Source organism: Falco punctatus, assembly GCF_963210335.1.
Source record: "Falco punctatus genome assembly, chromosome: 4".
In the NCBI taxonomy this organism is placed as follows: Eukaryota; Metazoa; Chordata; class Aves; order Falconiformes; family Falconidae; genus Falco; species Falco punctatus.
This window is the reverse complement of record NC_137583.1, coordinates 98476059-98498591: the sequence shown is the minus strand read 5'-3', so window position 1 is coordinate 98498591 and position 22533 is coordinate 98476059. Positions and strand designations below refer to the sequence as shown.

The window sequence follows — 22533 nt, the reverse complement described above, 5'->3', positions numbered from 1 at the left end:
GGAATCTAATTGTGTCCTAACTAGGGACTGACAAAACCAAGCTTCATTGAGCTGCTTCCCTGTTATACAGCATCGTGTAAAATAGAGCTCCGTGAAGCCCCAGGTTTTTTGGTCTCTCTGGCCTTTGGTGTGTACCATTGTAGTAGAGATACCATATTCTTTACTCAGATTCATGTTTCAATGGAAAGTTAGGCACTTTTCTCATTTTAAGCAGCTGTTACTGATTTGGGTCAGAATTTCTGGTGATTCTGGGTATGAAAATTTCTGGATAGATGATTTTACTTATATTTGAGGAAGAAGAGCTCTGAATATGGCCATAGTTAACCTTTTTTCAGTTTCTTAATTCATCTTGACTTCATACCTCTGTTAGAAATCAGGCATTGGTCCCTTCTTTCAACTCCAGTAAGCTCAGCAGTGTATCTCGGAGTTTGCCATCCAAATGCTACTCCAGAACTAGTAAGATCGGGAGTCACTGATAAAGACTAGGCCTATGAATTTCTGTAAAGCCTTTCTAGCAGATATCAGTCTTCCTTGGTATCTCTCAGCAGATAAACAGGACTGAGGAGCATGAATAATGATCTCTGTTTTTTTAAGGCCTTCTGTGGTCCTCATGGAGGTTTTCAGTTGGCAGAAGATAGTTTCTCCAGCACCAATGAAATGGTACATGAAGAGAAATTAGGAGGGCTCTGAAAATAATTCTGCACAAGGGTGGGAGGTAGAAGAGCAGAAAGCTTGGTGGAGTAGCTTCTTTGGTGTGTAACTTCTTCACATAAGTTTAGGTGCTGGAGTTGATGACATGACATGGCCTGGCAACATGTGCAGCCCAGAAAGCCAACCGTATTCTGGGCCGCATCTAAAGAAGCGTGGCCAGCAGTGTGGGGGAGGTGATTCCCCTCCAATGCTCTGCTCTCGTGGGATCCCACCTGGAGTACTGCATTCAGCTTTGGAGGCCCCAACTTAAAAAGGACATGGACTGGTTGGAGCCAACCCAGAGGAGGGCCACAAAGATGATCAGAGGGCTGGAGCACCTCTCCTGTGAAGATGGGCCGAGAGAGTTGGGGATGTTCAGCCTGGAGGAGAGAAGGCTCTGGGGAGACCTTCTAGCAGCCTTCCGGCACCTAAAGCGGGCCTACAAGAACACTGGAGAGGGACTTGTTACAGAGGCATGTAGGGACAGGAGAAGGGGTAATGGTTTTAAGCTGAAAGAGGATAGGTTTAGGTTAGGTATGAGGAAGAAACTCTTCTCTGTGAGGGTGGCCTGGAAACGGAACAGGTTGCCCAGAGCAGCTGTGGATGCCCCACCCCTGGAAGCATTTCAAGGCCAGGCTGGATGGGGCTTTGAGCAACCTGGGCTAGTGGAAGGTGTCCCTGCCCACGGCAGGGAGGCTGGAACTAGATGGTCTTGAAGGCCACTTCCAACCCAAACCATATAGTTCTATGAACATGTCTGGTCTTTGTAACTTCCCATGTCAGAATATAAACCTTGAGGTCTGAGCTGGTGTTTCTGCAAAGTTAGAGGTAGATTCAGCTTTTTAAGTGAGCTGAAAAGAACCATATGAGTAGGGAGGTTTAAGTGCTGCTTGGATACAAACTCTGTGGTTGCCCTGTTCAGAAAATGAACTGAACTGCAACCAAGGGAATCTTCAGTATTTCCTGCAAGGGGCAAATGTTTCAGATAAAATAGCTTTCTCCATCAGTGATTGTGTGTTACAGGTTGTGTATGCTATGCCTGTATAGCAGAATGAGAAATGCTTTGCTTTAATTGCTTGCTGATTTCAAATAATGGTTTTTATAAATCAGCAGCTCTTCAAGTTTCTGCTTCTGTTTTTGATGTAAAGTTTTTTCTTTGCTTTTGCAGTTACATAGGTATAAGCAGCGTACTGAGTTCCTCCAAAGCTTTTTTGGTTTTTTTGCTCAAAGGGAGAGTCCTTGACTGTAAGTATTGGTGCATTCCAGTTTGTGTGTTAAAGCTCTCAAAAATGTTAACATATAATTAGTCTTTTGCTTTAGGCAAGAATTTGTGTGGTCTTTTTTTCTCAGTAAAAACAATTGGCTGTCAGTCAAGATTTTTAGGGGATTTTTGGGTTTTTGCTGTAAATGCTAAAATACTACTTTTTTTTGGTCCGACTTACACGTACTGCCATAGTAACTGATATTTTCACCCTTGGCCTAGGACATGGTTTGAAAGGTGTCTAGGAGAATAGTACAGAATTGGGCAAAAAATTATATAGCCCCATATGCGAAGAAAACAATCATCTTGCTATTTCAGTCTTTGCCAGTATTTTTCTTATTCTTGACTGAATATAAGTGGCAGTTGATTTGCCAACAGCTAACTCTTGATTACATGCTTCTTTCACCCCTGCTTGTGGGGATAACTACTTAACTTTTGGTTCTTGTGGCCTACCTTTGACCCTCTATGTCGTATTTTGTAAACTGACTTTACTTGCACCAGTTCCAGGATGGTTGTGCTATAGCCAGAAAATACATAAAACTGTAAAAGCTGTGAGAAGTGTGGCATGCTACAGAAGTGAATGAACAAGAAGTGAGTTGTGATGGCTTTGCTTTCTGTGGAAAGGAAAGAAGGGAAGAAAACAGTGTTTACAGGGCTGGAGGCAAGAGTACTTACTCTGTTCTAATGTAAGGGAGCATCAAGACAACATCCTTGTATGCATCCAACTTGGAACCAAAGTGCAAGTGCCTGTCCTTCAGCAACCCTCTTGCTTGTTTGTGGCATCTGCATCACTAAAGGAATCTATATTGTGTCATTGGGTGTTGCACTACCTGCCATAAGCATAACTTTTTAGTAAGAGGCTTCCTTTCTCTCCCTTTATTTAACAGAAGATTGTGCAGGAAAATGTATTTGTGCTTTGACCCTCCTGCACCCGAAGTGTACTGTTGTGAGAGATAATAGATACATTTCAGGCAGAATGCATCGCTACAGTTAGGGAATATTTATAGAAAACGTAGTTACGCTTTTTTCCCTTTTCTAAGTAGTAAAATCTTGGTTAAATATGCATTTTTAGGACTGTTTCGAAGGAGATCTATACTTGCATTTCTCCTACCCTTTAAGCATCAAGTTGGTCACTCCTTAGTCTTCTCACATACTTGCAACTAAATATATAAAACCAAATGGAGCAATTAATTTATTTTTAAAAAAATATTTATCAGCACTAGAATTTTTAATATCCTTCCTATTAATTTTTGGTTCCTATTGGAGGAGCTTCCTCCACTTGAAGTTTAATTAAATGGATTTCATTATTTGTTATAAATCAACAGATATTTCAGAGATATTCCCTTGTGACCACTTATTTGGGTTTTGTAGTCCTGCTTTTATGGACATGCCAATGCTTTTATATTCTGATTATATTGAAAGATTAGTGTTTCATATTCCTTTTCTTTCTTTTTTTTCTTGAGAATAGATGTTTGGTTTTGAGAACAAATTGTTGCTTTTAAAACAACAATTTTCCTTTTGATGTATTTAAATCGCTGACAGTCACGCATCAGAAGCAGTTGAGCTGTAATTCAGGTGACAGTACATCAGTGCAACTCTACAGAGAGGGGTTTAGGAGTGGACTATCTGCCGGCAGTCCTCTGCTCAGACTGGCAGCCCAGCAGCTGAGCCTGAAAGGTAAAACCAAGCTACCTTTATCTATGAGGAAGGCAGATTGCTTTGGCTTCATTTGGAAGCATGGTGAGGGAAGAAGGATTTGACTGAAGCAGACATCTGTAAGGCAGCAGTAAAGTCTGAGAAAATAACTGTGTGGTTTTGTGAGAGAATCCCTAGATTACTCTGTAAACATTTTCTGCTACTGAATAAAAGCTGACAGGCTGACCATGTTTTGGTAGCATTTCAGTCTGTAGCTACAAAAGGTGGAGCTTTTGGCTCCTGATTCTATTACCCTATCCATTTCACTGTACTGCAGCATTGATGGAATTCGCGGAGTGACAACAGGTTGAAGCAATGCAGTGCTGTGGAAAATTAGCTTAGTTATGTTCAAAGGTATTCCAAACTAAGTGGTGCAAATTTGGATCCTATTGGCAGTGCTTTATAAAACTATATTTTAGGTATACCAATCCAGAATTATGTCTTGAAGTGAAGTAGGTGTATGATACATTGAACTTCTAGTGCTTTTCCAAGGAAAATTTTCAAAAGCCCATGTACAAGTCTTATGCCCCAGTGAATTCTTTTAAAAGAAAAAGAATTACTAATCAGAAACTACTTCTTGCTTCTTACATATCTTTATAAATCAGCATTGTACATCTCTGTTAACTGCCAGCAAGGTACATGTAGAAATGTATAAAACTTAGCTGGATGCAAGCCATGGCTACGTATGTTCAGGTATTAGAATGGTTTTCTAAACTCAGTAGACAAAGCTGTTATGGACCTGTTAATGGAAAAATGACCTGCTCCAGGTACCTGTGCCGAGAGAGGCACCTCTAGTTGTCTATCACTGCATTTTTGTTAGCGTTCCAGTTCAGGGTGGTGGTACAGTTTTAGATCAAAGCTACTCATCCTCATTTATTACTCTGTGGTTTATGTCACAGGTTGGTTTTGCTGTGCACAAGCTAGATTCCTTCTAGAAGAAACTAAACCAGTGTCTCTGAACTGATGAATCGCACATTGAGACAGATTCAAACTGTGTGCAGTGCGGGAATATTTGATCCAGGGAATCAAACTGTCTTCTCAGAAGCAAAGCTGTTGAACCGCATACTGTGTGAGTGTAGGCCTTCAGCGCTATCTAGTTCAGTCTACTGATCTGCTCTTGGTGTGATGAATTATCTGCAAATTCAGACGTAGCCAGAGGGTCTGCACAAAGTACATGAACCAAGTCTGGGGTCTGACTGTACCATGAGCTCCCTGCAAGGGAGATCTTTTCGGTCTGCTGCTTTTAAAGAGAGAAAATGCATGCGGGAGAGAAGAAAAGAATCGGATATATGAATGGCACTATGCACAGAAGAACCAAATAATAGTATCTGCAACCCTTTTATTAGGAAGAAGTCAGGAAAAAAACCTTGACATTTTACAAATTCAAAATGCATCATTCTAAGAATGGTAAAGAACATTGAAGAACCATTGTCTTTTCCCAGTATTCACCACCTAACCATCTTTCTGAAATCTAGTTGTTCAGTCAGGTGAATTTCCACTTTTCAAAAGCTTCTGCGTTATTGCAATTGTTTTACCATTCACCAAAAACATCCTGTACATTCACTGTACTTCAGATTGCTAGGTACTTAATTAGGAAGAAGCAGACAGAGTGCACATGGACTAAGAGGAGGAATGAAAAAGGCAGGTTTCTGATGTTCCCCTGCATCCTTTCTCCCCTCTGGGAAAGCTGACTGTATATAGCCTTCTGTGCCCTGGGTGAGGCATTCTGTTAAGGGCTGAGGAAGAATTACTGGGATACACAGAGCTGCAAGAATATCTGCCTGTTAATTTATCACTAGTTCCATAATATCCCACCAGTCTGGTAACCTGGCTGTGTTTTCTCTTCTATAGCTGAACTGCCTTTTCAAGGACAGTCTTTACTTAGTACAATGTTTCCATGGGGATGGGCTATGGAGAGTACTATGTGGGTGAGATTCCCAGCTTTCACTTGGAAGGGATATTGAGTAATGAGGTTTATCTATATGTGTATGCATGCATGCTCACACACATATGCAGAGTAAAGCTGAATAGCTACAGTTGTAGTCACAGCTACAAAATTAAAAACAAATTATTAGCTTTTTTGAGGAGACTGAGGTACGGACTCCTGAATTTGACCAGAAGACCCTTTATTAGTCCAAACCCCACGCTTATATATCCTCGTTTGCTGTTCACACATAACATACTAAAATATCATTGGTTAATCAATACAGTTCAGACACTTCTTGGCTACATATAATTGGTTAATTACAAAGCTACAAACACATTGAACTTCTTGCATTTTTTTTTTCTCTGTTTTTTCTTACCTCTGTGAGTTTCATGTTCTCAGCCAGCTGCCGACGTGGCATCACACATCCACTCCAGCCTCACTTCATATCCTGTTTTTCTTCCAGGCATTCAGCCAACCTTATCTTACTTTGTTTCTTCTTTAGCCTTCAGGGTCCTTCACAGGCATCGCGGTCTCCAGTACCTGCCATAAAGCTCTCTACACTTTTTATATTTTTTTGTGGTTGCTTACTGTGATTTCCTTTCACTCCATTACTGTATATTCCTTTATATGTTAAAAAATCAGTATGTTGTTAAATTTGCTGAAACATTCCCATAATAAAAAGCTTCTGGATTAAGTTAAGAACGTTAACTGTGATATAACAGAAGTATTGTAACAGTGTTAAATGAAAATTGTGTCTGTATTAAATACTGGTGTTACTATAGCACTAGCGTTGCCAACACCTTATAAAGGACTACTTTTAAGTATGTGTGTTTGAATGGGCAGGTGGAGGTGGTGGTATTATTTTCCTGCCCCTCTGCAGAGATTTTTTGGTTTGCAAGAAGGGATATGATGCTGCTTCCAGAAGGTGTTAATACTGTTGATACGAAACACACCAGGGTAACATAACATGTTAAATATAAAGCGCATTCTGTGAGAACAGATTCTTTTGTCTGCCAGAATACTTTCTTGTCTACAGTAGAAGTATGTAGTAATTTTAAGCCTGTAAGTCTTTGTCTTTAAAATAAACAAAACTTGCATGGGTATTGCAAATAACTTCTGTACTTAAAATTATTTATAGGCTTAAATTTGCTAAAAATACCAAGCTGCTATTTCTTGACACGTTGGTTGTTTGGAATTGCAGGGCTTGCAGTTTTTAAGCTAGTTGAATTACAGAGTCTATGTGGAATCTCTAAGAACAATCTACTATGTGTTAGGAGCATGGGCAACATGAAGAGGAGCTGGACTAGGGAAGTGGGCTTTAGGAGCTATGCATATGCAGACTTGTTGAAAATAGAGACTTAAGTGCTGCAGTTACATGTAATTCACTCTGAGATCAAGTTAGGGGGAACCTCTTGCTTTGAAGCTTTTCTTTTCTCTTTCTTTTGTCACCTTGGACAATATAAGCATGGTGTGCTTCCTAGCATTGCATAGGAGTTTCACCTGAAACAACCCCCTTACCAGCATTGCCTACTAGAGCATTTGGTAGTGCCTTCTGCTTTCTTCTTGCAGCACATTAGGGTTCCCATGGTTGTTGCAGGAAGTGGCAAAATACTCGGTGGATGTTCATGTGGGAGGACACAGTGCAAATTTGTGTTGCATTCCCTATGCTAGTGGAGGGCATGGCTTTCCCAATGTTCCTGTCCCTCCTAGGTTCTGGAGTGGCAGCTGTTCTCCTGGGAAGGCAGTGGTCAGGATAGGCAAATTTCAAAGCCATCCTCATCAGACAGAAGGCCCTCGTGTGTGAAGCATTACTCATCTTGTCTGGGTGCAAAGTGGGATGAATGTCTTTGTGCTGTTCACACACACCATCCTCTGATGCTGTGACTTGTCAGGCTGTGAAACCTGCTTCCTTAGCGAGCTCTACTGTTTATTCTGCTGCCTACTCTTGTTTATTCTGCTGCGTATTCTGTGGGGAAGGGTCAAGTAACAACACTGATTCTAGTGTGAATCTTTGTAGGTCTGCTGGAAGTCCAGCCAGCAAGAGGGAAGAATGACTCATAGTGAGTACTTCAGAGATTTTCAGAGCCAGTGCCTGAGTTACTCTCCTGCTGTGCGCTAGTCAGCCTATGAATTGTGTTTTATAAGGTCAAGGCATATGGCACTGTGAAAGGGGCACTGAGAGAAGAACTGTTTAACGTAGTAGGAGTGCTTCTGTTCTTAAAAGAAATTTCTTCAAGTTGATACAGGCATAAGATTGCATTCCTAAGAAAGGTAGATGCACAGATGCTACCAATGATGCAAAGAATGTATTGCAAATAAGTATGATGGAAGAGCATGTACATTAAAAAAATATTTTCACTAAGTACTTTTGGTCTGAATTGAACAATACTTTATTCTTAAAAATGCTTCTCTGTGTTTATCATTCGTCAGGTATGACCAAAAGGGATAAAAAAGGTCATTAGCTTTGGATGGCCTTGCACTGAAAATCAGGACCTGGTAAGGGAAATGTGAAATTCTTCAGAGAGAGATGCATGAGGAGAGGAACTGTGTGTGACAAATGGGAGGGGGCGAGTGGAGATAAATGCCACAGGAGTACCATCATTTGATGAATACTTTTCTTTACTGATCCTGAATACACAATGAAATATCAGAGGAAGTTGGTCAATATGGCCAGTTCAGTTTTCAACACTTTAAAATTAGATGCATCTGATAGTTCTGTTAAACTGTTGGGTTTTTTTTCCACTTGGTACAATGAGGAGAAAAAAGACAGGATTAAATATGTGACAAAATGCACTATTCTGAGCTGCAGAGTGGTAAATAGAGACTGACTGATACAGAAATAAGGCATTAGACTTACAGAACTATGCTTTGGCTGCTTAGTAGGTAGGTAACTTTAGATGGTAGGGAAGAGAAATCTGTCAGGCTGTGGTATTTTTTAGGTCAAGTAAACTGTGGTAAGTAGTTATCGATGCTGTTAATTTAGTGCAATTCTACAGACTTCTTGATATTTCTGGAAATTATTTGGAAAGAACATTGAAAGATAAAATTATACTGTAATTAGCTAAAAAAAGAGGCAAGAAACATTTACGTATTAGTTATAGAAAGATACCAGACAGGCAGTGAGAAATACACTTTGCAGAGACCAAAGTGACATTTATTGAGAGGAAATGAGATAGAGGGGAATGTAGCAAATGTTTATATAACTATAAATCGCTATCAAATGCAGGAGGGAAAAAGTCAGGGAAGGCATATAAGAAAACTGTAATGATGGTTTGATAGATTGTTAGGATGTTTAGTAGGGCAGTACAACACAGAATCATAGAATGGTTTGGTTGGAAGTGGCCTTCAAGACCATCTAGTTCCAGCCTCCCTGCCGTGGGCAGGGACACCTTCCACTAGCCCAGGTTGCTCAAAGCCCCATCCAGCCTGGCCTTGAAATGCTTCCAGGGGTGGGGCATCCACAGCTGCTCTGGGCAACCTGTTCCGTTTCCAGGCCACCCTCACAGAGAAGAGTTTCTTCCTCATACCTAACCTAAACCTATCCTCTTTCAGCTTAAAACCATTACCCCTTCTCCTGTCCCTACATGCCTCTGTAACAAGTCCCTCTCCAGTGTTCTTGTAGGCCCGCTTTAGGTGCCGGAAGGCTGCTAGAAGGTCTCCCCAGAGCCTTCTCTCCTCCAGGCTGAACATCCCCAACTCTCTCGGCCCATCTTCACAGGAGAGGTGCTCCAGCCCTCTGATCATCTTTGTGGCCCTCCTCTGGGTTGGCTCCAACCAGTCCATGTCCTTTTTAAGTTGGGGCCTCCAAAGCTGAATGCAGTACTCCAGGTGGGGTCCCACGAGAGCAGAGCATTGGAGGGGAATCACCTTCCCCACACTGCTGGCCACGCTTCTTTAGATGCAGCCCAGAATACGGGCTTTCTGGGCTGCAAGCACACATTGGTGGGCCATATTGGGGTTTTTGTCCACCAGCACCCACAGGTCTTTCTCATCAGGACTTCTGTCAATCCACTCTCTGCCCAGCCTGTATTGATACTGGGGATTGCCCCAAGCCAGGTGTAGGACCTTGTACTTGGCCTTGTTGAAGTTCACTTGGTCCCGCCTCCCACGCTTGTCACAGTCCCTCTGGACAGCATTCCATCCCTCTGACATGTCAACTGCACCACACAGCTTTGGTGTCATTGTCAAACTTGCTGAGGGTGCACTTGATCCCACTTTCCATGTTGCCAACAAAGATGTTGAATAGCACCGGATCCAGTACGGACCCCTGAGGAACACCACTTGTCACGGGTCTCTACTTGGATATGGAGCTGTTGACCACAAACAAGTCTTTGAGCATTTCACCAGTTCCTTAATCCCCTGAGTGGTCCACCCATCAAATCCATGTCTCTCTAGTTTAGAGACAACGATGTTATGTGGGACAGTGTCAAAAGCTTTGCACAAGTCCAGTAGATGACGTCACTTGCTCTTCCCTGATCTGTCAAAACTGTAACCCTGTCATAGAAGGACACCAGATTTTTCTGGTATGACTTGCCCTTAGTGAAGCTATGTTGGTTGTCATCCATCATCTACTTATTTTCCATGTGCCTTAGCATAGTTTCCAGGAGGACCTACTCCACGATCTTGGCGGGCACCAAGGTGAGACTGACCTGCCTGTAGTTTCCCAGGTCTTCCTTATTTCTCTTTTTTAAAAATGAGGTTACATGTCCCCTTGTCCAGTCAGTGGGAACTTCAGTGGACTGCCACAACTACTCAGGTACGATGGACAGTGACTTAGCCACTTCATCTGCCAGTTCCCTCAGGACCCGTGGATGCATCTCATCAGGTCCCATGGACTTGTGCACCTTCAGGTTCCTTTGATGCTCTCAAACCATCTGTTAAAGTATTACATGTTTGTAATCTAAGAAGAAGGTGTCACAAAATGCTAATGTAAATAATAATTGAAGTTAACCATTTTGTAGCCACTTTGTGGGGCTGTGACACGTACAGGTGAAATTATAAAATGAGTGAAAACTGGTTGGACGCGTAGGCTCAGATAGTGATAGTAATGGTCAGTGGTTCAGTATGGATGTAATAGAAAGGGAGAAAACCTTATAGCTTCTCATTACTTGCAGTTGATGTCCAACATGGAAGAACACCTTTTGGCCCTTCTCAATGGATCAGTTAAACCCGGGATTTAACCAGAAGGTTCTGCACCTGCAGCAGAAGTGCTTGTTCTCAATACCGATGAAGTATTTCACCTCAGAACACCATGCCTGGCTGTAGAGCAGTCTCTAACCTGAGATAGGAGGGCAGACAAGATAAACGAGTGAGGAAACAAAGTGTGTTAAAACCCAGACTTATTTTCACATGTACCATGTGGCAGTGTTAGAATGGGAGGGCAAAGGAGTCCATACAGCACTGCTTCTTGGAAGAGATCACTTCAGCTTTCATGTGGAGATTTCTGATGTCCCCAGAATATCTGCTCTATAGTTCAAGGCCTGCTTCTCCCTCGCTGCTCCACTTGCATGCAGGAGATTTCAAAGCTGATCAGTTAAATGTGGTGCACAGTCTGCTCCTGTGATACCCAACATGACAAAACAAAATGGGGTTGAATATAAGTCTCTTGAAAATTTGCAGGTTTACAAAGTGAGAAGGAGGAATTTAAAATAATACCAGCATATTATTTATTTCATTTATCTACACTCTGACATGCCAGTCAGTTCCAACTGAAGATGGACGCTGATTGACAGTACTTGTGCCAGCAACAGAAAAGGAAACTTCCCTTAAGAGCCACTAGCACGGTGTCTATGGAGTAATACAGCAGCAGTCATTCATTTTGGGGAACTGCTTCACCTGAGCATGAAATTGTTAACAGATTAGGATAGAGCCTGGTACATCAAGCATTGGTCTGGGGCAAGTGAACCACAACTATCTTGATGCTGGCTGAATCTCTCCTCTCTCTAGCGAATGCAGTGCCTCATACGCATATTTTAGACAGAGGTAAGTGTTGAGTATGTTGGCTTTTTTCTGGTTCTGTCAGCAGTTTAACTGGCTCAACTGTGGTTAGCGCAAAGCTTCCACAACTGGTCTTCACAACATGTATTTTATGGTATTTAATAAAAAATATGAAGATGTCAATGCAATTTTTTCCCCGGTATCAGAAGTGCTTGCAAATGTAAAACTAACTAACTAACTAAGAAAAAAATCCAAAATAACAAACCCAGACCAGCAACAGTGTTTCTACTGTGCTGGATTTCTTTATTTTTAGAAAGTGATTGTCCCCAGAATCTGTGATACTTTTTTGTGCAGGTAACTGGTAAATTTTTTTTATAGTGCTGTCTGATATTTTAGAAGGACGATTATAATTTTTAAAGGGAAGGTATACATCTGTCTTCTAGTGTTCATTTATTTAGCCCCAAGAAACATCATTTGAGGTAGATGGCATATGTCAGTAGGGTAATACTGAGTCCGTTTAATTGCCACATTGTTGTTGCAAAGGCTTATTTAAAAATGTATTGAAATAGGGTTTTATTGTTTTACCTCACTTAACCTTAACTAAACATAAAAGTAAGTTATCCTGAGCTCCTAAATGCTTTGCTGTCCTGTGAGACCTCTGATGGCATTGAAGCTGCATGCCACTCAGTTCACCGTTCGTATGTCCATTTCTGTTTCCCTGCCAGGGTTCTTACCGTTGGTACCCACATGGTATGTGCTGTTGGACGTAGTGTTTGGGTGAATGCACAGCAGTCGCTGAATTCTTAGCATTGATTTTTAAGGTCAACAGGATGACATTGTAGGCCTTCTGAGTTAAGCAACAAAAGGGCAAGACTATGACAACTGTTGTAAAGAATTTAATGGGACCAGATCGTTAGTCAGCATATATGCAGTACCATCAGTATTTGCTCCTAGTTTTGAAAAGAGAAGGAAAGAAAAATTTAAAAATGAGATTTGATAGGATTAGCTGCTAATTTTATAGAAATCTAATTTTGTAGAAATAAAAAGCTGAGGAGAAAAAACCCTTAAGAGATGCTAGTAAGATCTTAAAAGAATGCAATTGCTGTTGGAGTAATTGTACTGTGAAATATTAATCTTCCTGATTTTTGACACAAGCGACTTACTCATGACTATTTATGAGCCTCTTAATGCTTGAATGCTGAGGTGTCCCATCCCTCTGTATCCCCCAGAAGACTTTGTGTTTTGCTTTGGGTTGTTTTTTATGTTACTTTCCCCCTGCTCACTTATGGTGCACTCCCTGCTGTCTAATCCTCCCTGAAAGTCCGCTATGGCTGCTGTATCGATATCCCTCTGCAGAGATTAAAGTGATGTGTGTTCCTCGAAGGCTCCCCAACTGCAAGCAGTGTGTTTGCATGTGTGCTACCATGGCTTTTTGACAGCACCAGCAACGTGTAGAATACTAATAGATGTACCGAGTGTTAAATCTGGCATGAGGCACAGTTGTGACTGTTGATAGGAGCCTAGAGAAAAGGCCATCATTTGAAGATAATGAGTTAATTTGGCATTTGCTGTAAAAGAACATAGTACTATACTGTGCTCTACTTTTTTAAAAGGGAACAATTAGAGTTTCACCAGGGACAATTTAGCAAAGACATAAGAGAAACAAAAGGTATGTGTGCTGATGGTGAAGCACGGCCTGGGACTAGAGTTGTGTTAGGTGCCCATCCCAATGGAGAAGAATAAACTGCCTGAGAAGAAGAGGCAGCTTAAAAAGAAATGAGCACTGAACCCCTAGAGAGTAAGTAACAATGGAGGCATATGCCTGCTGGGAGGATTTGGTTCATACTGTGCATAACAGGGGTAAACGATATATGACCTTGTTGGCCTGTAGCTTTGTCACTGTTTGCACCGTCCTACACTTTGAGGCATAGAGGCCATGGAAGGGATAAGATGGTGAGCAGCTCTCCTTTACAGTTCTGGGTAGTTGACTCCTGCACATGGATTGGAGAGGGGCTATAAACCTTCCACTGAGGGTTTTTCCCTAAATTTAGCAGCATTGTACTAACCTGGTTGGTCTGCTTCTGGGAGTCAGGAGGATCGGGAGGTGGGAACCACTTCTAGTAATCACAGTTTGGGGCCTTGAACTTCAAATTCAAAACAAGTGAATGGGAGGGAAGTTTCAGTCACGCTCAGCCTGTGACTCTTCATTGTGTTAGTAGCCAAGGAGTAAGATTGACAAGTTCTGCACACATTGAAGGAGCTTTACCCGCACTCCAGTGTCTGGTGCACATCTGGGAGGTCTAAGGAGAGCAGAGACAGGAATACTGTGTACACTGCAGCCTCTGAATAGGAAAAGCCCTTTTTCCTCCAACATGATGGCTTAGAGGGTATTGGTGGAACTTGTGTTTTCAGCTGATCTCTGTATCCTAAGGAAACTCCCACCCTAACAGACTAGGCTTGGACTGACTGTGGGAGTGGAAAAACATGAGGTGCAGCTGATGAAAATGACTGCTCTGAAAGGCTGGGAACAGGCACAGCAGAACTTGTTCACCCGCTCCCCAGACTGTGTAGAAAACCAGATCTTGAGCTAAGCAAAATGTCTCAGTAGCTTGTTTGTGTCAGTGAGTATGAAGAGTGCCTGTCCAGAAGAGCGACTGAAGGCATTCTCTTCTGTGGAGGGAAAAAATGTTTTAAGGCTATTAACAGTGGTCAGACTAAGATTAAAACCAGTTTTAAGACAAATTGGTGATCTTCATGAATTGATCTGAATCTAGTCTGAGAGGTGAGATAGTGCGAACAAATGTGGAGAAGAGACAACCAGTTACACAGCTGAGCAGAACACTGGTCCCCTAAGAAAAGCACTTTGTATGTGTATGCTGCCTGGTCACTAGTATTTGAAGGACAAAAGGCTCTAATGCCAGGTGGACAAAAGGTAGCTTATTTTATGAAAATAGTTTGATTTAAGAGGGCGGGAAGCAGAAGCTCTCATCTGTAGTAGAAGGAGAAAGTTCTACCTGTCTTTGATAACTTTTCTGCAGGAAGGAGTGATGTGAATGAAATGAGATTTATTTTTTTTTAACTCCTAGGAACATTGTCCCTCCGTTTTCTTCTTCGTTTTCTTCCTTTCCTGTGCAGGCACTAAAATAGTTTTAACCTCTACTCTCTGTTGGAGAAGATAAAAGGTGGAAACAGTAAAACCAAAATACAGTAGGAAAAAATGTATTTGTCCATCACCCAAGAAAGCAACAGAGCAAATGGGAACTTCACCAGTGAACTCTGGCTTTAAACTGGCAGGTGCCAGCCTGAAATGGAGACTGGTGTGAGGCGAGAGTAAGATGGCTACAGCCTGATAGTTCGACATGTTTCCTCAGAGGAGAGCAGTGCTGAGTTTTGGGGAGCCTGGCAGACAGACTTGCTTATACAGACTCTGTCTTGGAGCATGGTGTGCTGCATTGGAGCTGACTGATACATGTTGCATCCTTTCCAAAGGACTGTCTCTGCTGCTGCCAGAGGTAGTGGTCCCGTTGTTATCTCACAAATGCCTCTGTGTAAGGCTACTTTCACAGGTCAGCTGGGGAATCTTCCCCAACCTGGACTCTTGAACCACCTGGGCACATCCTCACCTCATCTGCCACCTCCCAGAGGGGTGGCAGATTTTTAGTGAGGTACTGCTGTCTGTGGAATACCTAAATGTTTCCTAAGGCAAGACTAAAGAAAGGTGTCCTGGCCTTGTGAGTGCCTTGACTGCTTGGTTATGCTTCCATCTTGCTCTGAGTATCGCTTGCTCCAGTGAATATTTGTAAATAACCTTATGGTAATCTTATCAAGGTTGAGGAACAATGCCTGAGGCGGCCATTCAACCTGATGACTAAATTGGTGGTCAGGATGTTAAGTCTCTTTTGACAAGAGCGGAGACCTCAATAAAGCTTCCACATCCCAGGAAAATGTTTCAACTGCTGATCTGTTGGCAAAAAAAAAAAGTCATGGTAGCTCTGCTACACAAGTAACTGGGTGAATCAAGCCAACTTTCAGGTTTCCACCAGGAGCCGTGTTCCTTTCTGTATGGAAAACAGGTGGGTTTTGTTAGCTTTATATTGTAATATGAACCATGGTCCTCAGTCCTGTTGTTTCTCTGAATTCCCTTCCACTGCTGCCCCCGATGGAGAGGTTTGGAGTTTGACCATCCTAGCCTTACACATGTAGCAATGACTTTTTTTAACCAGTTTGTCAAACACACATCATAGACTTCTTTCCAGCTTTATTTTAAACCTCACGGTATTATCGTACTATGGCAAGTTGCCAGCGTGTTTTGCTGTTGACTTCACAGTTTGAAGGTTATAGCTCCACCTGCTCCCAGCCCTTGAGTATGTAATCACAGTAAGGCCTTTTGCAGGGAAGTGTGCAGGGCCATCTAGGATTTGTTTCGGTTATTAAGATATAGGATAATTACAGCCATTGAGCTTTGTGAATATCAAAGTGTAGCTCAGATAAACGACCATCTTTATTGCACTGCCAGTTTAAAAAAAAAAAGCTAACTTTAACAAAACAGTTTGGAAAAAAAGCAGAAAGGCTTTTCTCAAAAAAAGCTTGTATTTCTGTATTCAGGAGGTGCAATTATATATGATAACCAGTTTTGAAGAAATGTATTAGGGGAGAAGGCATTGTGCAGGCAAATGTTGAAGAACTGTGTTTGAACCTGCTAGCCTGTTTTTGAAGCTGAGGCCATTGCAATGATACAGGGAAAATGCCTCAGTCCTCTTGTATCCCACCAGAATAGGCCTATCCAAAGCATAGAGCAGTCAGTATTACAGTCCTGCACCAAATACATCTTATCCTGCTTGCTAATAAGTAGGAACTCACTTAGCTCTATACTGTACAAGTGGCTTGAAACAGAATTTGATCTAGATAAGGCAATCAGGACTTGTGGTAAAAAAAAGTTTGAGGGTCATTTGCTGTGAGCATGAGTTGTAAATATGTTGCTTGCAATAACAGCAGTGGAGAGGACTATATGGTCACTAAATGAAAGATGCTGTAGAGGTGTTCTGTATGCATTTATATTTATATATTTAGATCAGACAAGTTTACTATTGCCATTATAACTTTTACTGTTATTGCTATTGTATGGCAGATAAACTGAAGCATGTGAAAAACTGGTGACTTTGGACTGTAAATCATTGGCAGTGAAGAGCAAGGAAAACAATCCTGTTGCTTCAGTTTGCCAGTTTTCATCCTGCACTTACAAGTCCGAAGCAGTGTTATGTGGAGAAACAAAAGGGGCTGCCAATTCACAGAGTCCAAAGATGACTTGTCAGAGTATTTCAGAGAGGCTGTTGCCCAGCTGTTGCAGAGCAGTCATGCAGCAAGGCATGCTGCATGCCTGCACAACCCACCAGCCACGTTTCAGTGGTGTCTTCCCTTGCAGTGTGCTGTGCAGTACCTGTCTTCAGCATAACATGATGCCTGACCTACCGTATTGTTTGTAAACCACTGTACAAACTAGCAAAGCAGAATGTTGTACTTTGGTTAAAGTCCTCTAAGACACTAAAAAAACCAAAAATCCAAACCATGACAATGAAAGCTATTTAAAGCTACTTAATTTTTTTTTTTTAAAAAAAAAAAGACAGTAAAAACATAGTCGGTGAAGAGGGGCAGATGACTGTTTACCCTCAGAATATAATAGCAAAACCTGCATTCAAAACAGTGTGCTGGAAAGTATTCCTAACCTGACTTTCTGTAGGATTATGTGCCAGGAGTCTATCACCCAAAACATTGACTTAAATTAATTATATATTTATTATGCAAACTGTTGTAGGTTAATTAATACAAGCCTCTGGAAAAATCTAAATATGCATCTATATATTTTGGAACTTACAGTCCAATAAAACGTTCTTTGACAGGATTAGTTTTGGTGACAGACATGCTGGATATCTGTGGAGTATTCTTTGCTGCTTTTGTATTTATAGGCAATCAGTGAAATGCAGCCACTTGAAAAAGAAAATTAAATCCAATCTGAGATTCATTCAAACAGCAGGGGTTCTCTTTGCCAGAGATCCTCATTACTATGTTACACATAACCATAATAGCTGAGCACAGTCAGTTGTGACTTAAGTGATGTAAATAAATTCTGTCATTTGTGGTCCCTGCTCTTCTGTCCTTTCCCCAAAAGGGAAATTTTTTGTGCAGGCTTTTTTTGTTGCTTGCTTTATTTGTATACTGATTATATATATATCCACCTATAAATGCATTGCATTCCCTCCTTGGGGAGGTAATGCTGGGGAAAGAAAGCATCCATGAGTGCACACGCGTTCTCCCTCTTTTCTTTGTCCTATCCCTCTCGTATGTGTTTTGTTGAGGTAAACAGTGTTGCATGGGGAGGAGGGGGTTTGCTATGGTTGTGTGGTTCGACCTGCCTCTTAGAAAACGTCTGCTCCTGCACAGGTGGGTGTCATCCTTTTGGAAGCAAGTTTCACCCCGTGAGAGGATCAGTGGTGTTGCCTGCTCCCTTTTCCTTAGACCATTGCTGCAATGTTTTCGCACCAAGCTGTTGCAACATTTTGAAGGTAAAGTCTGAAGCTTGCAAACTAAGGAGGCCTTGAACTGGGACTTGTACCTCTTAAACTGCAGTGCAACGAACTTTCCCAGTGTATTGAGATTGGAGCTCAGATTAATCATCTTGCTGCTGGTAATCATCTCGCTGAAATCATGTGCAAGTGAAGTTTTCTCAGTGATGGCAGGAGTAAACCAGAGCCAGCTTTTCCCTTTGACTATGTAGTTTTCCTCAAACCATGCAGATAGAGTTGCTTACTAGTGTTGTGCACTACTTTGCCTTCATATGAAACTCTTTTTTATACTTGCAAGGAAGGGGTGTGCAGAGTAGCCTTTTGGCTTCAGCTGTCAGGTACTGTTGACAGTCCTTTTTGCCATTTGACTTCTGATGGAAGCTAGAATAGCCTTTGGCAGGTAGTGCACGAGGGCATTAATTTGTTAGGGAAGGATGTGCATTGCTTTCGCTTCTGTTCTGCCTGGTTTCCTGTGGAAATGAGACTTCGTGCTCGCACTCTCTGCCAGCCAGTCCAACCCTATCCCATTGACCTCCTGAATCCGTTAGCCAATTTTAATCCTATTTAACAGTGAGACAGATGCCTTAATGATATTAAGGTTCTACCACTGTAATGAATGTTGGCAGCCAGATACAGGAGAGAGATGTAATTAATGCCTGTACTGATGAAAAGGCTTCAGTGTGTGCTCAGCTTTTCCTAGGTATCAGGCTTTATTAGCTCTGTTGTGAATGAAACTGCCTGTTTTCGTATTGTGTGAGCTTTATTGTAGGGCTTGAATAGGTGGCTTTGCTTCTGTGGTTTATCTTGCGATCATGCATAAGAGCCCTAATGAGGGTTCAAAATGCCATTGAGCATGCCAATGTTGAGTGTGCAGGCTGATACTACCAAATATTGGTGTTACTAATTCTGGGGGATAATACAGCTGCACGAGGACAAAAACCTCTTCTTTTACTGCTCCTCCTGACCTTGGCTCCTTAGCAGTTCTCATCTTACAGGGAGGCCAGCATCTGCTGCTTGGGGTCTCCAGCCTGAAGCAAAGATTGCCACATCTTGGGCTGCTGACACTTCTCTGTGCCAGAAACCCTCCTTGGATCACATAGCTCTTACCTTCGGCAGCCTCTCTTCTGGGACCTGGGGATCCTGCCTGACCTCCTGTGCAGCAGCATTGCTCTGTTTCGCTCCGTTGCTGCACAGGCTATGTGCTGTGGATGGGGGAGTGACATGGGGAACAGCTTGTTTCCTTTCCCATTCCCCTAGAAAGGTTGTTCATGTGGTATTGTAGTAGGCGGGAGTAGTGAAGATAAGACAAACTGGTCTAACCATCCTGTTTAATCTGTGGGATAGTTCTGTTGGTTTACATGAAGAAGGCAGTTTGACTTGCGTAATTCAGACATTTCCTCTCTTACATTATAATCTCTTACCTTTTTCACCATCAACATTCTGTAAAAATGTGGAAAACCCAGTAAATTTTACCATCTGAACAAAAATCATAAAGATTATTTACATGAAACTCCAAAAAGTGTTTACTTGGGTTTAAGCAGCTGGTCTAAGACAGCCAAACCTTTGTACAGGGGAAAACAGCAGAAACATAACATTGTTTTGAAGTCTTACCTTTATAAAAGGTATATATCAGAATATGGCTAAATATGATGTATGTGCAAGTTCAGAAATTATGTGCTTTAGATCACTGCCTTAATTGCCTTTTTGACTTGAGGTTTAGAATTGATCTGTCGGACTTCCATGAAACAGACTGGTTTTATTTTGACTTATAAATCTGAGGCAGAAATGGCAAAGGAGTTCTATAGGCTAGTAATATGAGTCTTTATAACATTCCAGGCTTGGCTCATAATGATGCTTATAGATGATCTTATTTGAATTCCTGAACATGCAATAAATGTATTCTTTTTTTCAGGTAGCAAGATACTAATGCATGAATTTAGGTGTGTCATGACTCTGTCTTCCTGCAGCTTAGTCTATCTCTTCTGGTACCTTTAAATTTTGTTTAGACTTTTGTGTTACTCTAGTGTTTTAAGTGGTTCTTATCAGCAATTGGAAATAGTAAGGTGGCCACCACTAATTATGAGAAATAGAAAGAATTAATATCTGTACATGCACACTGTTCTGTAAGCTTTCATTTAACATGTTTTTCATGAATCCTAATTTTTTTTTCTCTTAACATAGATGCTAGTTGTACATGCCAGAAACTGTGTGATGAGTTTGCAGGCTCGTCTACTTACACAACTGTTCCTTCTGGATGTTTTTTATTACACCTATCATGGAATATATTACCTAATCTTTAAAATATCAAAAGCACTGTAAAATAGGAGATAGCACATTACTGAATACTGCACACATGATTTATTTTATTTTATGTTTTGTTTTATTTTATTTTAACTTATTTTTAATACGTGAGCCTCTTCTGCTGGAACACAGAAAACCGTAGGGGGGTTGCAAACACTTTCATGAACAGCTGACAGGTGGCTTGGTATTGGCCCTAACTGGTAAAACACCCAGATCTCTCTGAAATGAAGTATGTGATTAACCTTACTTGACAAATCGGAGCTATTATGCATACTATGATCCCAATGGTCAGAGCAAAGCAAACTTAACACTTTTGTTTTCAAAACTGTTGATCAGTAGAATTTTTATTACTGTGCACCAAACCTTTTGACTTTCATAGACTTGACTTTTTTATTCATAAAGTGTTCTGAAAGTAGCCCAGAATTCTCAAATGATGCTATGGCTTTGCACAGCTGGAGTACCTGGAGCAGCAGCCTGGCTCTCCTGAGGGTTGTCTCAGTGGAGCTGAGTGAAGGAGAGACTGTTTGCCCTGGCTTGTGACTTAAAGAGTTTAAGTGGATCAGCCATGAGTGACTCCAGGAATACAGGAATTTTTCCTTCCCAGTTCTGGATTTGGAATATGCACTTCTGACACCCACTTCACACCTGCAAAAGTTGTGTAAAGAGTATAACATGAAGATGTGGAAAGAGGAGGAAGGCAAAGGGGGTATTTCCCATTGAAATTGTGGTTACATTTTTGCTCTTTTGCTTTTTGTTCCAGTGAAATGAAGCAGAGGTTGGATGAAGAGGGTAACAAGTGCAGCATCCTTTCCAAGCAGCAGAAGTTCAACGAGCACTGCTGTATTCGCTGCTGTTCCCCTTTCACATTTCTTATCAACAGCAAGCGACAGTGCCAAGACTGCAAGTACAACATCTGCAAGAGCTGCAGTTCTTACCAGAAAAAGGAGAAGGCTTGGATCTGCAGTGTCTGCCAGCAAACAAGGTAAAGGCCTATTGTTCAGCAACCTGTGTAAAGCAGCTGTGGCCTGACTTGACCTTTTCCTTGTGTTTGTCAGTAGGTAACACTGGTGGGATAGCACCTGTTTATGTAAGGGTTGATTTGTTCCTGAGGTGTGACGTGCCTGGGTTTTGTAGAGGTTAATTTGTTCCGAGAGTGTTTGATTATCTGTTCCATTTTCCAGGCTTGCTTAGCTGGACTGATGAACCAGCAAGCATTAATTGTACTTAGCCTGAGCAGGGCTGGGATCTCCTGAAATGCCTGGGTTGCTAATGGAACCTGAGTGCAGATGGTGGTAAGGCAGTTAATCATTTTGCAGCAAATCCCACTGATGGGTGGGGAGTGGAAGAAAGAATATTGGTGAATAGATCATCCAGCTGTGACTGTGTTTTGGAGTGCTTTTCTAATTGCCAGCTTATTGGTGGCGATGCTTTGTGCTTACTTTGGCAAATAACCAGAGAAGATAGCAGTGCAACCTGTTATAATTCTTAACATCTGTTAAGAATATGCTGCCAGGCTTCTGTTTTCAGAGAGTATCAGGGATTTACTGTCTCACCCTTTTGAGGCTAACAGAGCCATAACATTTAAAGACAGCACCAGAGAAAAAAAAGCAAATTCGAGCAAACATGTAACAGCAGCAAAAGGGCCATTTCTTGGATGGTGGCTGTCGTAGTCCTTCTTTTGTCTGCAATGCAGGCCAGGTTCCAAAAGTAGCCTTGGCTGTGGTGGCATAGCACTGACCAAGGCCCTTTTACTCAGACAAGAAGGGTGAATGAAGTAATTTGATTCCTCATAGTTTAGTTTTGAACATTGGTGACTGAAGTAGTAGCTGAGCAAATGTGACAAGGATGGCAGTTTATTCTTCATCTTTCCCATTAGTGGAGAGCACAGGATGAAGGTGAGCTGAGGCCCTTTCCAGTGCTGCATGATACTCCTGTGCTCACCAAAGACTCATTGCTCCCACTTGTTTCCCATCAACACCCACTTGAAGTTTAAGCTTTCACGTAGTATCTGTGAATGAAGTGTGCACCCTTTGACACAGGGCTTTAAAGCCGTAGGGATCCCAGACAGATGACACTGTGTTTCCACATGCCAGCCTTGGAACCCGAAGGAGGTTGTATTCTCCACGGCTCCTGCTCTGCCTTTTATCTTGGAAAAGCTATGC

At 41.8% G+C, this 22533-nt stretch overlaps 1 protein-coding gene across 6 annotated transcripts in view; it reads left to right on the top strand.

Moving 5' to 3' along the window:
* MYRIP (myosin VIIA and Rab interacting protein) overlaps positions 1-22533 on the top strand; it is a 340631-nt gene that overhangs the window by 194821 nt on the left and 123277 nt on the right. For 5 of the 6 annotated variants that reach the window (XM_080382636.1, XM_080382638.1, XM_080382639.1 and 2 more), the window contains exon 3: positions 21132-21353. In XM_080382636.1, the coding sequence (XP_080238762.1) occupies positions 21132-21353 (222 nt within the window). Of the gene's footprint in view, positions 1-1325; positions 21354-22533 lie in introns of all 6 variants that reach the window. The other variant, XM_080382640.1, reaches the window with a different exon arrangement.